The sequence below is a fragment of the Gekko japonicus genome, unplaced genomic scaffold, assembly GCF_001447785.1.
Source record: "Gekko japonicus isolate JY-2015 unplaced genomic scaffold, Gekko_japonicus_V1.1 scaffold443, whole genome shotgun sequence".
Lineage (NCBI taxonomy): Eukaryota > Metazoa > Chordata > Lepidosauria > Squamata > Gekkonidae > Gekko > Gekko japonicus.
Window position 1 is genome coordinate 458140 of NW_015172565.1, and position 17184 is coordinate 475323.

The window sequence follows — 17184 nt, forward strand, 5'->3', positions numbered from 1 at the left end:
AGGGCATTTGAGCATCAAAAGGGGAGGGGAGAGAACAAGCATAATTAATTGGGGTGGTGGGTTGAAATTGCCGTGGGGCATGTATTCCCCCCTGCCCCCACACCCAGAATTAATTGTTTCAAAGTGGTCAGAAACTTTAGAGCATAAGCACTGTGGAGATTAAGTTTGGAGGACAAATGCTTTGTCCATTCCTAACAAGTCACACTCCCCAGGTTGCTCTTACGATGGAAAGGGAAAGATCACATCTCAGTTTGTCACAACCTAGTGTGGTGGCATGAAATTATGGCTGAGGGATGCTGCCAAATTGTTATTGCCTCCAAGCTCTCCCTCACAAGATGAAGAGGAAGCAGTCTAATCGTGCCCTGTGTTATACCTTGCCCCAAATCTTAGTAGTCAGAAATAATTGTTGTAAGCCGCTTGTTTAGAGATACATCTGGTTTTGTAGGGCAAAGTAATCTGGCTTTCTAAAGCTTTACAAAACTCTCTACCTGACCCCTACCATGACCTGATGGACTGACCATTCTCAGAATACTGAAGGCAAGTGTTAGTTTAAAAAATGGGAATGACTGAACCCTGGTGTGGTTTTTGAAGGACTGTTTCCGTTAGGCCTTGGATAAAGATACAAATATTAGCGGTATGTTTTCTAGCCCTGATCTGTATCAGTGAGAAGGCATCAGATGTAGTTCTACACCATGTAACTCTACAACATTCAAAACACCATCCAAGTTGGTTAATTACGTGCCAGTGTTTCTAAATACGTGTGGGAGCAAGCATTGCGGGTCACACTCAGTAACATGTAAGAATGTCTAAAGAGCCCTGACCTGGATAGCCCAGGCAAGCCCAGTGTTGTCAGATCTTGGAAGCTCAGCAGGGTTGACTCTCTCAAGTACTTGGATGGGAGACCTCCTTGAAATACCAGAGGCAGGGGCAGGCTTTATTCAGCCACCTCTCTGAATATCCTCCAGGCCCCCAAGACTTCCAGGTGCACACACAGTCAGTCACCAGAAGTCATCATGCCTTCTGGGTGCACACGCGCGTGTGCACACATGCACATTAAAAAGAAAAAATCTGAGGAGATATACAGTCATAGAGGAGTGGATGGTACACCTAACATTTGAAGATTCAACCATGGTTAAGAACCAAGGGCAAGTATCACATTCTTCTGTTCTCTTCTCCTACCCCAGCACAAATTCTAGTTAAGAGAGGCAGAAGTTGCTCTCCGGTGAGGGGGGAGAAGGAGGAGAGAGAGCTGCAGTCTCTTGTCCTGTTCCTGATTGCTTGAGATCCTCTTCCTAAATCCTGTACTTTGTGCCCCTGCCTACAGAGGTGAGGTGGATGGCAACCACAGATAGGCATCTACATTGTTGTCCTTAGGTGCCAGGCCAAAAGTTTTCTCTTTACTCAGGCTTTAAACTGAAGGCTTCCATCTTTTTGACCTGTTTTTATGGTCTGCTTCTACCCTGAGAGCTGCTTATGGATAACATTTTAGGCTGCTTAATATTTTATGACTTGTTTTAATACTGATAATATTAAAATTTTATTTTTTTATTGTTTTTATACTTTGAGTTTCCTTAAGCGGGCCTCTGAAGATATTTTCTTTTTTAAAAAGTTAAGCTGTTAGATGTTACATGTGCACTGGCTGTATATATGAAAATAAATATTTCTGGTGCTGCAGAAACTGGAAAAGGTCTGGTTTACATAGTAGGAAAACACATCCATGTGAAACTTCTGGATCCATCTATGGTCGCATGCAGAGGAAAAGTTAATAGAATAGAACAGACGCTATCTTTCATAAAGTTTGTTTTTATTGTGAGCCAATCTCTTTTTTATTTTATTTTTAAAAACTTTTTATAGGAACACAGAATAAAGAAAGGGGGTAAGGGGAAAAGAGAAGAAACTAAAATTATAAAAACAGAATACAGAGGGCAATTTTGACATACTAAGGGCAATAATTGATTAAAAAGTGTATAAAAAAGATGTATAACATGGTAGCTTAGTAAACCATGATAACATCCTACTCAAAATATTCTATTTTATCATAATGTGTTTTCATTTTTATCATATCTTATCAATTATAAAATAAAACATAGGTAAATTCTCATTAACTTTATATATAATTTTAACATAAGTTTGTTGGAATAAAAACCATGCAAATGATAATGTTCTTGATATTTCATATGAGTTGTCATTTATAAAATAAACCATTCAAATATATAACTACAAAGATTGATTATAGTAAATATAAAAAACTCGACAATTGTTCTCAAATTTATCTTTCAGTCTCTGATTAATGAAAAATGTCAATTTTGCCATAACTGTGTATTCTTGCATTTCGTCTATCCAATTCTCAAGAGTTGGACAACCCTCAACTTTTTACCTCATTGCAAATACTACTCTTGCTAATCATACATTGTTATAACACCCACTTCTTCAGTTCTTTTCCTGCCTCTACAGGGAGAGGTCGCTGTAGGCTTTGCCTCCAACACTTTAGATCCTTTACTATAGCTTAATTCTATTTCTCTTATTGATCTTTTCCTATTTCTGTTCTAAAAAACTTCCTCTTCTATTTAACTCTGTTTAATTCTGTTGTTCTACCTTCTGTCCTCTAGAGGGAGTTTGGAGGCGGCTTCACGGCCTTTGGAAATAGCCGTAGAGCTCCCTTTTTCTCTCTGCTTCTTCTTCAATGACACCGGCAATGCCAGGAAAAACAGACGGCTTCCTCTTTGAGTCGGAGAGCGACACTGCCATCGGGCAGTTAAAAAGGGGCGCCTCCGGAGCCAGCATGACCCGTCAGCTTGCCGCGGCTACTGGCAATGACACCGAATTGAGCAGGGAGAAGAAGTGATGCCTAGCAGAAGATATTGCTGAAGAGCGCCCCTACCTGCTTACTGCCAGTGGCGGCCATCTTGGTGCTGCAATTTTGGCGGGAACTCCCACGCATTCCTCCAGCACTGCAACAGAGCCCCAGCCCTTGGTCACCAACCTCCCGGTGGGAGACACATGCAATTCTTCAGCATTTAACAACACACCTGCAGAAGACGCTAGAAGACTTCTACTGGGTAATGTACCCCTTTTGGCTGGGAGCTCCAATCCTCAGGACTTCTACCTGTCCATGAGACATGCCATGAGAGAGGAGTTTCTCAATTTTTGCCGGATGGGGGATCTGGGTTCCTTGTTGCCTTGTGCCAACTCCCCAGTCCCAACCCCAATGAGCTACGCCACAGACAGACCATCAGGGGGAAGTTGGCCCACCAAGGCTGCCAGAAAGTAAGTTCCTAGAGACAGGCACTCTGACTCAGAGAGGGCGCAGTCTCCAGACCGTGATCTGATCCAAATGGAGTAGGGGGAGTTCGTTTCTGATGAGGAAGTTGAGGACATCAGCGTCCCACAACCATCAGCTAGACTCTTTAAAGCAGAGGATTTTCAGTACCTCCTCTTTAAATCTCTGTCAGCCCTAGATCTACATGATCCTCCATCTGAGGAGGATACGGTCAGCCCGGGTATCAACCCTAGAAATAAATCCAAGGCCACGGAAGAACTTTTTCCAAGATATTCTACACCTGAAAAAGTTTTTCCATTTCCTGAATTCTTTGAAAGGCAATTAAAATCAGAATGGGCTAAACCCACCTCTAATAGACAGGTCCCGGGTTTTGTTAAAAAATTGTATGACTTGCCAGCATTTGCCAATGAGATGTTACAGGTCCCTCTGGTGGATGCATCTGTGACAGCGCTTCAATCCTTCGGTCTGGTATCAGAAGACAGTTATGGTTCAGTACGTGACAACCTGGACAAGAAAACAGACATTGTACTTAAAAGGGCACATGAAGCCATAGCAATGGCCAGCAAAGCCTCAGCCACAGCCTCTATTGCCAGCAGAGTCATGCTGGTCTGGTCCAGAAAGCTTATTGAGCTCCTTCCAGAAAACAACAAAAGACTACTAGAGGGAGCAACAAGCCTGATGAAAGCCTCAGCGTTCGCCACTGACGCCTCCTTGGATGTCCTTACCTTTTCTTCCAGAGCCATGTCTTCGGCAGTGGTAGCCAGGAGAGGGATTTGGCTGCATGCCTGGCTAGGTGACTTGCAGTCTAAATCCTTTGTGATGGTGTACCCCTTCCAAGGGGAGAAATTGTTCGGGGATCACCTAGAGAAGATCCTGGTGGAGACCAAGGATAAAAAGAAGGCAGTGCCTAGACATGTGCGTCATCTGGACAAAAGAAGTTCCACCAGTATTCTTTTTGTTCTTCCGGAGCAACATATAGACCTAGGCACAACCAGAAAAGGAGCTCTTGGGGATCTTCAGCTCAACCATACAAGAGAAACTTTACCAGACCACGCTTCAGAAAACAAGCATCCAACAGATCAGAGAAACCAGATCGCGATTCCAAGAACATCAAAGCATTTCCTGGAGGCCTGGATGGAGTCCCAAGCAGACGCCTGGTCGATAGAAATAGTTTCCAAAGCCTACTCCTTAGAATTCAGAAGGCCTCCTCCAGATCAGTTGATCCTCTTCACACTACGCAAGGACCCCACCAAAAGGGCCATAACCTTTGCTGCTCTCCAACACCTTCTGGACATTTGGGCAGTGGAACCTGTACCAGAAGACCAAGATGGCCAGGGGGTCTACTCCATATTTTTTACAGTGCCCAAGAAAATGGTGACTGGAGAGCCGTTCTGGACTTGAAATTCTTGAACAAGTTCATCATTCTGAGGCACTTCCATATGAAGACCCTCAAGCCCATCACTCAAGTGTTGCAGCCAGGGGAATTCCTTGCATCCTTGGACCTCATGGAAGTGTACTTGCATGTTCCAATCCTGCCCCAACACAGGAGATTCCTGAGATTCTGTGTAGGAACACTTCACATGCAGTTCAGGGCACTCCCCTTCGGTCTTGCAACAGCCCCGCGGGTCTTCACCAAGGTATTGGTCAACCCAGTAGCACATCTGAGGAGGACAGGCATCCATGTCCATCCTTATCTGGATGACCTGCTTATTCGGTTCCCCTCCAAAGACAAGGCACTCCAGGACATCCAAGAGACGATCCGTTGTCTACAATCCCACGGATTCCTCATCAACCAAGACAAGAGCTCTCTAGAGCGTTCTCAGACCATGGAACATCTAGGGATGTTGATAGATACCAGGAAATCCTCTCTCTTCCTACCAGAAAACAAAATCCTGAAGACCAAACTGGCTGTGAAACTCCTCATAGAGAGTTCCTCCTCCCTACTGACCTTAGCCAAAGTGATAGGTCTCCTAATCTCCAATTTGGATGCAGTGCAATGGGGAAGATTGCACACGAGATCCCTACAACTCTTCCTTCGACCTTACCAGCTACAGATCATGGAGAAGCGGGATGTTCCTCTTCAGGTACCCATGTCTGTGAAGGAATCCTGAAGATGGTGGACAAAGATTTCCAACCTTAGACAGGGGAAGAAGTATGTTCACAACAGCGAACTACAACTATTTAGAGATGCCAGTCTACAAGGCTGGGCAGCGACTTTGGTCGAGACCCCAACCCAAGGTCGCTGGTCTCGCAGAGAGGCTCTTCTGCCAATCAATGTTTTGGAACTCAGGGCTGTCCGGCTGGCTCTTCTGCATTTTCAGCAATGAAGTGAAGAACCGACACATCTTAGTGCGAATAGACGTGTCAGCCAAAACGTACATAAACCACCAGGGGGGTTCCAGGTCATCCTTCCTTCACAAGGAATCCTTGATCTTGCTCTCCTGGGCAGAGAAGAATCTGGCCTCACTCAGACCCGAGCATATCAGAGGCCTGGACAATACCAAAGTGGATTGGCTCTGATGATCCACCCAGGAGAATGGATGCTGAACTAGAAAACCTTCAACTGGATATTACAGCATTTCAAGACACCAATAGTGGACCTGTTCGCCTCTCACCAGAACCATCAGCTATCCAGATTCTTCTCCAGGTTTCACCACAACAGAGCCGAAGCCACGGATGTTCTGACAACCTCCTGGCCCAAGGGTTTCCTATATGCCTTCCTTCCAATCCCCATCCTACCAAAGGTCCTGAGAAAGATAAAGCAACAGAAGGCTATAGTTGTCCTGGTGGCCCTGTGGTGGCCTCGACGTCCCTGGTTTTCGACTCTACAGCAGATGTCCAAGGCTTCGACTACCAGTTTCTCCAGACATGCTCATCCAAGGTCCAGTTTGGCACCCCGAACCCAGAGAATCTACTTCTAACCACATGGAGCTTGAACGGTCGTCTTATCTAGAGCTGGGTAGTCTTATCTCCAAGGGTGACTGAGACGATTCTGTCTTCCAGAAAGGATTCTACAATTAGAATATACAATACCACTTGGAAGGCATTTCACAGATGGTTTAAAAGAAAGCCTGTTGACACCACTAACCCTCCTATGCACTCCATCCTGGAATTTCTAAACGATGGCCTCAAGTCTGAACTTAAACCGACAACTCTTAGGAAAGAGGTTGCAGCCCTGAACTCGGTTCTACCTCAGGCTAAGGGATGTTCCTTGTCCACACATCCTCATGTGCGTAGGTTCCTGAGAGGTGCAACATTACGCAGTCCTCCTCCAGTACACCGTTTCCCCACCTGGAGATTACATACAGTTCTGTCCGCTCTCACCAAGGCACCGTTCGAACCCATCCAAGATATGCCTCTGAAGTGGTTGCATATGAAAGTTCTGTTCTTAATGGCTGTCTCCTCCACCAAGCGTGTGTCGGAGCTGGGAGCCCTTTCTGTAAATCCGGGGCTATGTGTATTTCATAGAGATAAAGTAGTTCTCCGCACACATCCGACCTTCATCCCAAAGGTTGCTTCCCGTTTTCATAGGTCTCAAGAAATATACCTGCCATCATTCTGCCCTGATCCTAAACATCCGTGGGAGAAGACCTGATCCACCCTAGATGTTCGCAGGTCCGTCAAAGCCTATCTGGTCCGCATGGCTAGTATCAGGAAAACGAAGCAATGTTCATCAACATCTCACCTCCAAATTTGAGAAACAAGATGTCCAAATCTGCCATCAGTTCTAACATCAAGACATGTATTGTAGAAGCGTACAGGTCCCTCAATCTGGAAGTTCCCGCAGGGATTACTGCTCACTTGGTCAGGAGTGCATCCACCAATGCGGCGTTGGCCAAGAATGCGTCAGTTGAAGAAGTCTGCCGGGCTTCAACTTGGTCTTTCTGCTTTCATCAGGCACTACAAACTTGAATGTCTATGACTCAGCTGATGCCTCCTTTGGAAGAAGAGTATTACAACACATCATTCAAGGGGAGAGCAATATCCCACCTAGGGTGTAGGGTACTGCTTTGAAAGTACCCAAGATGTCCTCTGTCTTTGGCACTTACCGTGAGGGGTCCTTCTACTCTGAGGAAAGGAGGACATCTTGCCCCACCCAGAGTCTGATCTCTCTCCTTGCTCTCTTCTTCCTTACAATTTCCTTTCCGGTTCATCTGTATATATGTTTTATATTTCTTAATCTTTCTATGTTTACAGTTGTTGCATGGTTGTAGGGTTAGGAATTTATACTATCCTGGGTGTTCCCAAGCCTCACAGGAAGAGGAAGAAAAAATTGTTTCTGCCTCTCCTTGATAGGACAGTGGGAATCACCCAAGATGTCCTCCTTTCCTCAGAGTAGAAGGACCCCTCATGGTAAGTGCCAAGGGTAGTTTTTTTTAACAAGACCACCACATATGGTAAAAAGTACCTTACAGTTCTTTATAATTTTTATCCATCTTCTCAGTGTCTTTTGGCATTATATTGTGAGCCAATCTTGAGTGGTCTTTTCTTTTTAAAAATGATTAAAAATCAATAATTTTGTATTTAAAATAGGAAAAACTTAACCATATTAGCAATTCTTGATTATCAAATAAGAGGTGATAAAGATTGAACAGCCATCAGCATATTTCTCCTTGGTTTATCTCATCAAACATAGTGAAATTGGGTTGTTTCTATACTCTTGCAACATGTTTACATAGAAGAAGAGATTGGATTTATACCCCACCCTTCACTATCCCAAGGAGTCTCAGAGCATTACAATCCCTTTCCCTTCCCTTCCCCACAACAGACACCCTGTGAGGTAGGTGGGGCTGAGAGAGCTCTCTCGAGAACTGCCCATGAGAGAACCACTCAAGAAATGAAATAGTTTTCATATGGAACATAAATGATCTTTTTTTGTAATATTCAAAAATTGCCTGCCTTGTAGAAAATTCCCTTGCACACGCAAATTATCAACTAGCATATGAGATGAGTTGGTTCATTAAAGGAAATCACCATCTTCGGCTTGCCAGACCACCAGAGCAAAGTGGCCAACGATAGCACGTTTTGGAGGCCGTTAATTCATAGGGTCGCCATAGGTTGGAAGTGACTCGATGGCTCATATAACACACACATCTTGTACACCTTTTTTATTTTTATTTCAATCTTCCTGCCAGAGCTAAGCAATTTAAGCCATACTGATTCCAACCACAGAGTTCTTCTAGCTTAGTTTGTTTTTCATTAAATATCTAGTATACTATAGGTTATTTTAAACCTAGTTTTTGAAATACCAGATGAGTGGTAATGTTTCTGGCCCAGAACTACATTATATGAGCGTTCGTATGATACAATGCTTTTCCACAGAAGATTCATACATGGAGCAAACTATTCAGTCAGGCAGAATACTGCTCTAGAACTCTTCTTGTTTCCTATGTTACTTGACACCCCAGACACCTACAGTCTGAAGTGATATTGTTGTATGTAACCACCTTACCGAATTGGCTGTTTTTCAGAACTAGGCTTTAGGTGCCTCAGTTTTACTATATCCCACTGAACCATGACGAATACAAAAAGCAGAAAATTGATTAGGTTTTAAGTTCTATAATTTATCCAAAATATGAGCTAGTTTAAGTTCATTCTAATAAAAATGTTACCAGAGTTTGAGGAGGGGAAGGCGCTTGAGAGTGGTTTAAGTTCTGAACCTATGACACACTTGCAAACAGTATATGAGTGTACATCGCCCTCTACTGGTAGAAATGCAAAGCATTGTGACCTTTGATGCCAACTTTAATCTAGTGTCCTAGTGGGTTTTTTTGTCATGTCAGCTGCTGAAAGCCTAATCAGGAGAATCTTTTTGTAATCAGTTGTCTTGACTTCTCTTATGGTAATGTACAGACTGGAATTAATGAAACATGCTCTTGTGTGGTGTGTTTTTCCCATTGAATTTCTGCCATTATTCTTCGTTCTCTGCTGTTCGTAGGTAACCAGACCTGCTCATTCTGCACGTTTTGGGCCTGTGGTGAAGAGTTCTGAGCCTTGCTTTTTAAAATTATAATACAAAGGAAACAGCATGAAACTTCTTATATAAAGTGATTTCAATTACATATTCACATACAACACAAACTGAACATATGCAAATAAAAGTGAACTGTGAACTCTATAAATATCTTTGTGAAGATCATATTTTTCCATTTTACATGATCAGGGTATTGTCAGTGGCCTGAAAGGGAACAATAGACCTTCAAAACCCAGTTATCTGGGTCTGAAGGGTAGATATGCTTTATTTCTTCTTTGAACAAGGAAGGGAACATTGATATCGAAGCTGACAAACTTAGTCAAATGTTAAACCCTTTATAGAACAATTCATGTGGGATGACTAGGTTCAGATTTGAGTGTGGTTCATTAATTTTACTAAATACGTAAACAAGGGATTGGATCTACAGCAGAGTTTTCTTTGAATGCAGGGAGCTTTCTACTGGCAAAATGGAAGTGTTTCGATCCAATCCCAAAATTTTGTCAAGTGGAGATTGTTTTAACAGATAAATCTCAATGTATTTTATATTTGGAAGGTATTTGTAGTGACAACCTTGTTAAAAAAACATTTAAAAGGTGCTGGATACTCATGCGACTGAAGAGATGAGCATAGCATTAACACTTTATTTTATCATTGCTGTTACAGTATATTCACTAAGTGAAAGTTAGTATCAACTATATTTTCCAGTACTTGTTTGAGAATGGCTTTTGACAGATAAGATTCACGTTTTAAAATTTAAGTTTCAAGTGACTTCACAATCATAATGCAGCGTTCTCTTGAATCATTTATATTTCTTATTTGTTGAAACCTGGTATATTAGTACAGCCTTTTGTTTACAAAGAAATAAAATGAATGCAGTCTTCGTGTATTTTTAATTTGGTCCTGTAACAAATAAAATGACACATTCCTTGAAAGTACAGATCCTTGTCTCCCCTCTTTTACCTGTGTGAAACTACTTGATGCTATGAATTTGGTTCTGTTTTTAACAGTCTGCCAGTGCAGACTGATAACAATCATATAATTTAATCTCTTTTCCTTAAAAATATCTTTTAGATGTGTTAAGCTTTCTGGATCCAACAGGGAATGTTAAAATGTAAGAATATCACTAGTATGTAACTAAATCCTGTAAAACCCAGTTTTGAGTTCTCGCTAAATAATTAAAACAAACTTGACAGTGTTTCTTCAGGAAAACAGGTGGATTTTAAAGCTGAGAACCAGAATCTTGATTGTGTTCAGTGAATTCCATGAGTTTCCCACGTGTATTATGAGTTTACAGCTTTATTTCTGCTGGAGTAGAGTGCAGATACAGCCATACCAGCAATGGAGACAAAACATCCTTTGGCCTGTTCTCTGACATTGCCAGCATGTACTACTACCTATTGTTTAGGATTTAAATTGTTTTATTTTACTTGCTGCTGGGGCAAAACAAAAACTCACAAAATAGCAGAACCCAGATCTCCAAGCACTCCCATTGTGTATTTAACTCTGCTGATCAAAATTTCCCCCTTGCCAATTAAGCTTTTAATCTTAACATTTTAGTGTACCAATTAAAGATTGCACTCTAGTTAAAGTTACTGTTAGCAGAGATATTAATGTTCTTGGAGTCAGCGTCAATGTCTGAATCACAGTAGTGAACAAATTCTAGGGGGGGGAATTAAAGCTACAATCTAATGCAGAATTCAGTAAAGGCATGTACTGAAATCAGTGGTTCCCACCATCATACCCCAGCATACACTGGCTTCTAGTAAGCTATTTGCGCTTGTCATTCTGTAATCCTGTTACAGGGAGAGAGTAAAGAAGGAAGGAGGTTTTAGGGTACAATTGACACAAGCGGCAGCTTGTAGCTACATCATAGCAGTACATTTGTTCCTATGGCCAGAATGTAGCCATCCTATGATGCTGTAGGTAGATGGGAGTCCACCTATTTTTAAAGTGGATGGAGTACATCTGTTTGGGCATCACATTCACCTATTTGAATTTGTCTCTTATCCCACTGCCCAAGTTCATGCTAGCTATGATGCATAGAGTTCAAGATTTAGGCAGCAGGCACAGTTAAGTTTACCTGGTTATCTTCAAGATGGTTGAGAAAAGGAATCTGTCCTGTATATGGTTATAAAGAAAATGGAGTACTTGAGTGCCAGGTTGAGTGTACTTAACACGGGGAGCAAACATTGTCCCAGAATAATTAGATGTTGGACAGATTAAAGGTGAATTCTTCAACTTTTATAAATTATGCTTATTCTTGATGAATTTTCTTCATATTGCTACTTACAGTATGGGGGAGTGATGAATGGTACTAAAGCCTTCCCTGCTGTCTAGAAATCCTACTCGGGTATGCCTCTAGTTTCTGAGATTCCACAAAACATTCCCACCATGAATTCAAGTCGCTTTGCAGCTCTTAGGGGCTAGACCCTTGTGTCTACTGAGAGGGCAAATAGTCTAGATTCTCAGGAAGCTGCATACTAAGATAACTGCATTTTCTTGTATGTTAAATGTAGTTCTTAGGAGACAAGTGTAGTTAAAGCCAGCAGTGCTCCAAAAGAGGAATCAGAGAAAAGAGAGTATATGATCCCATGGCCCACTCTGGATATATTTTGCTGTAGTTAACTAGTTGGGATCTGTGTACTAACTCTGCACAGGACAACAAAGTTTGAGTCCAGTGGCACCTTTAAGACCAGCTAAGTTTTATTCAAGGTATAAGTTTTTGTGTGCATGGCTACCCACCTGAATCTATCTACACAGGACAGTCATCTCCTTATGGTTTTGGAGTCGGTTTCTTTGATCAGTTTTCATCATTTAAGAACCGCCTTACCATTTCTTCTGCAAAAGCGACAAAAATTAACTCTTGCCTTGGTTTAGTCCTGAAACGGTCATAAGGAAAGAGCATCCATTTGACCTGAGTGTTTCTCCTCAATAGTGGTCATTTGCTAAAAGGGGGATAGAATGATAAACCAGGAGTGCTCTGGGTCATGCACTGAAACCAAAATGTAACAATCTGTTAAAGTCAGAATTATTTACCTTATGTGGGATGGGGGCACTTCTGGCCTCTTAGGGCTTGTTCCTGTGAATGGGGACTGACCTGAGCTGTCCTAAGGTGATTTGCATGATAAATATCTTCCTCATTTTTTAAATTATTGCCTGCATTTTCTCTGTCTGACTTCTCTGTCTGACCTTTTCATTTATTTTGCAACTAACTCATCCTGAATATTGCTCTTCTCACAGTGGGCATCCATCTGCCCATTTTGTAGTCACATCTTGCTTTTGTTTTGTTTTTTGTTTTTTGAGGAACAGCAGTTGTTTGCTGTTAGAAGGTTGATGTAGCTGGAGCTTTCCACTTTCAGCAAGTGCAGTGAATATGAAAACCGCTGTTGTCATTCCTCTTACTCTTTTCCATTTCTTTATTCACATCTGTGTGAAGTTTTTACTGCCTGAAGGAACTCTCTCTACATTAATTTCACAATACGCAAAATCTAGGTTATGCATATAGTGCATAATACCGACAGACCCCTTAAACCAAGGGTGTCAAACATAAGGCCCAGGGACCAGAACCAGCCCATCAAGCGGCCCGCAAGCAACTAGTACAAGGGAAGGAACAGGAGATTGCTTGGGGGAAGTGGGTGGAGCCACTCCAATTGTGGCTTCAGCATGGCGGAACAACCTCATCTGCAGCAGTCAAGCAGTGTGGGAGTGTCTGCCCAGTGCTGCACTGCTGGCTCTCCAGTCCGCCCATATAGGTTTTCCTTTGCAGTACTGCAGTGTGAAACTTTTAAGATGTTTTGTCAGTTATAAGAGAGTTGTATATTGCATACACATGCACAGGGTTTAAGAGCCATGGTGAAGAGGCATGGATAAATAATTCCTTGAGGACTTAAATAAAAATACCCTTAACCGCTAACTACTAGTCTTAATATGTGACATTTTAAATATGAGCTTCGTCTCATTAAAGCAAAAGTGTTTTGAAGGATGGGCATGAACAATTGGCTCAGCAATTCATTTGGAGCAGAGTTGGAACATCTGACATCACATCTCCGTCTTTACGTAAGAACTAGGCTTCATAGAACTTATCATTATGCTTCAGACATTATGAAATAAAAACTGATCTGTGCAAAGTATCTAAGCACTGCTTCATAGGCTTGCCCAAAAGTCTCATAATCGAATGCAATTATTTAAATAGGTCATTCATTGCATACACAAGAAATAAGCATGTTAAAATAATAAAAGGTTGCTGGTTCCCATATGGAAAATCATGCAGACAAAATGTAAGAGTCCCTTATGCAAAACATCACAGTTCTTTTTGCGAGCCCTAGTAAAATTTTTGCTGTTGAGATGGCAGACAGTACTATTATGTAAGTAATACATCAGATTCTATAGGTAAACTTGTTTTAAACCATCCATAATTGTTCCCAAACCAGCAATCAGTTCATTTCTACAGGTTTTAGAGGCAAATAGAATAGAATATAGTCCCAGGGATTTATTTAGTTTAGCATTTATATTTCAGCAGGGGCTGGCTGAATGCTTCCGAAAGCTGAGATGCAGGGATAAAAGTAATGACCATTCCCTGATATTGAGAGAGTGATACTTGAAAATGTACTGTCTGTAAATGTAGAGATTCTATCTAGCTATCAAGGTTGGCCGTTGACAAACCTGCTCGTCAGGAACCTCATCCTTTTTTGAAAGCCATCATCGTATGTTAAATTCCACAAGTTAGTTGTATGTAGCATAATGTTGGGAATATTCTGTTGGCAAGATTAAAATTAAGTTTTGAGAATGTTCCCAGTGTTATCAAAAATAGTCATTTAATGTTGATATCAAGTAGCTGAGTGCGTATGTGCACTAGATGTATTGTCTTTCCCTTAGGGCAGATTGCAGTATTAGAAATCCTTATGAAATTGCTTAGGAGCTTCTTCCTTTTCTTTGCTATGTCTGCTGAAATGTTTTTTCTGCACCTTCAGCCAACAACACTCTCTGCCTTTGCCTCTAACAAAGTACAAATGTGTAACGTTTCCACAAATCACTAATCCTGGTTCAGTTTCCATATATATGGTCTTGCATCTTCATTTGAGTAGGAAGTTGTTGAATCTTATGGCCTTCAGTACAACTAGATAATTTGTCTCTGGGCAGGGGGCATTTCAGGTGAAGGATGTAGCAAGTTTTCTAGTTAGTAACAGAAGAAGTTACTGTTTTTAACCACTTAAGTTTACTATCTTAATTTAATGGGGAAACAATTAAATTTTTCTTCCCCGCATACTTAAGAAATATGCTATCTTCTATAGAAGCTCAACATTCAAGCTTCATCTTGGTTTATCATCATTGCCCCATTCTCTTGATAGGGACTCAGTATTAAATGCTTAGAAAACCACCATCTTTCACTAAAACAACATCTGTTTCTAACTTCAGCTTTTTATTTTCTATCTTTCATTTTCTTTTTTCTTTTTTGTTGATAAATCTCCCAGACAACAAGAGTTCTGTAGAGAGTTTAAATATGAAGGAATGGCAGGACGGGCTAAGGGCACTTCTACCGAACATTAACATCAACTTTGGTGGACTGCCCAATGCTACTTCCCCCTCCAACGCCAACCACAGTGTACCAACGTCCAACACTGCCACCACCGACAGCCTGAATTGGGACAGCCCTGGCAGCTGGATGGACCCCGCAATCATCACAGGTAACAATTTCTCATTCAACTCCGCTGACAACTATCAATTGGGTATTTGGCACAAATTGGCGCCTTTAAAAAAAAAAAAAGCAACTCTATGCGGTGGTCTCTTCCAGCTTCCATCCACCAAATTTCAAGAGGCCTGAGATCTCGTGGAGCAAACATGACTTAGTCTTCTACAACCTTTTTCTGTTGCATGCCCACCATCTTTCCCAGCACATTTTTTAGGTTTAAGTAGGTATGCCAAACTGTGCAATGTTGTTCCCAAGGCACTGACACACATTAACTGGACTTTTTTCTGCATTAAAAAGGGACATACTCCACTTGTTTATAAAGCTCTCCTTATAAGGCTGTTGGTGTTTCCCTTGTAAAGGCTAAAGCATGGCTTGGAAAGACAGAAGAGGGAAGAAAAGCATTATGGTCTTTGGCAAAACTGGATTTGTGGATCTCTGTGGTTGAATGGCGTGGCAAAAATTCTCTAACAGAAAAATCCTCCTTGCAAAATCAGCTTTTTGATATGTTGAAAAATGCTTTGAACAGGCACCTGTACCATTTTTCTTGCAATTGCAATTGGATGAATTAAGATGAGGTACTTCATTTTTTGAAACTTTTTCTGACAACTTTTCCCCCCCCTATGTTTTCTTTTCTTCCTAGGTATCCCAGCGTCCGCCGGAAACAGTTTAGAGTCCCTTCAAGACGACAATCCACCACACTGGCTAAAATCTCTTCAAGCCCTCACAGAGATGGATGGCCCCAGTGCTGCCCCAACACAGACCCCCCACAATAACCCCTTCAGCACACAGATTCCTCTGCACAGAGCCAATTGGAATCCCTATTCCCCTCCTTCAAACCCCGGCAGTTTCCATTCTCCTCCCCCAGGTTTTCAGACAGCTTTCAGACCCCCCAGTAAAACCCCCACAGATCTACTACAGAGCTCAGCGCTGGATCGTCATTAGGAAAAGAGTTAAAAACATTAGAAATGCAGGAATTGCCCCACCCAGACTTCCCACACCCACCCATGGTTCCCCCTCCATATCTTTCTTTCTGAGGAACCCAGTTCTTGGATCAGACCTCGTCCCAGACAGCCCCCAAATGCAATGCAATCACAGGGTCATAACCATATCTCTTTGTGTTAAATTTCTGCTGAGCCAATGTTTGAAACACTCTGTTTAAAAACTGTTTCTTTAAACATGCTAAGAAAAAAAGAGAGAGAGAAATAAAAGTACAGCCTTGGTACATAAAAAGAGAATATTACTTTCATAAATCTTTTGCACTTAATTATTTTAGCCTAGCAAAAAATGTCAAGTCTACAGTAGGAGGAAGCATAATGTAAAATCAAAATCAATGCAGGAATGTAAAGCAATTTAATTTAAGCAAGAGATTCCGGATATGGAAAGAAGCAGCGGCCTAGCATTTATTTTGCATTCTGTGTGTCAATAAACAGGGAAATAGCTTCTTTTTTTCCTTTTTCCTTTTTTTTGGGGGGGAAGAGTGGTACAATATTGTCAGGTTTGTCATGAAGTGGGTTGAAGGACAATTTGCCTGTAGAAATAACTGACATGTTACTAAGAAGCGGTTTAACAGAGGGGGATTTTTTTAAATTTTGGCTTTAGATTTCAAGTAAACTTAACGTTTTAAAATATTCACAAATCTAATATCTAGCATTATACATAATATAATTATAAGCAGCTAAAACACGAGTGATATTTACTTCAGTCTTTCTGTCTCCTGGTCAGTCTCTCTTTCTTTTTTCTTTTTTTAAAATTCACCTGATTTAAGGGGGGCACTCTGGGATAGCACTGCATTGGGGCCACACGATCACCATCCGGAGCGCAACCTTTGACGACCTCTGCCTGCAGCTTTTACTTAACCTTGTAGTTTCTGGACGTTTGTGCAGTATTGAAAGACAGGAAAAAAAGAAACAGATTTAAATAAACATGGTTATAACCTGACGCTAAAACTAAAAAACAAACAAGGAAATGTACCTCTTTCTTCAGAATAAAAACTAAAATCTAAAATAAAACAAAACTTGATGACATCTTTTGGCGAGTATTCCTTTGTTTTGTTTTGTTTTCATATTTTTGTTTTACCAGGACCTGTGATGCAGCTGATGGTAAACTTGAGGCTTTCTGTGCATGTTGTAAGGGACCATTGCTGTCCCCACCCTACTTCCAGCATGAACCTTTCTGTGCCACATCTCATTCTGGTTTTTATTTTTATTTTTCCTGACAGCACTCTGTCCTGAATTTTAAACT

At 41.4% G+C, this 17184-nt stretch overlaps 1 protein-coding gene across 7 annotated transcripts in view; it reads left to right on the forward strand.

Annotated features, from left to right (window-relative positions):
- The window catches only part of CNOT4 (CCR4-NOT transcription complex subunit 4), a 100991-nt gene extending 84113 nt beyond the window's left edge, over positions 1 to 16878 (forward strand). For 4 of the 7 annotated variants that reach the window (XM_015421296.1, XM_015421299.1, XM_015421298.1 and 1 more), the window contains 2 exons: positions 14726 to 14938; positions 15584 to 16878. In XM_015421296.1, coding sequence (XP_015276782.1) covers positions 14726 to 14938; positions 15584 to 15885 — 515 coding nt within the window. In that variant the 3' untranslated portion in view covers positions 15886 to 16878. The remainder of the gene's footprint in view (positions 1 to 14725; positions 14939 to 15583) is intronic. The other 3 variants (XM_015421301.1, XM_015421302.1, XM_015421303.1) reach the window with 1 other exon arrangement.
- Positions 16879 to 17184: the final 306 nt, after the last annotated feature.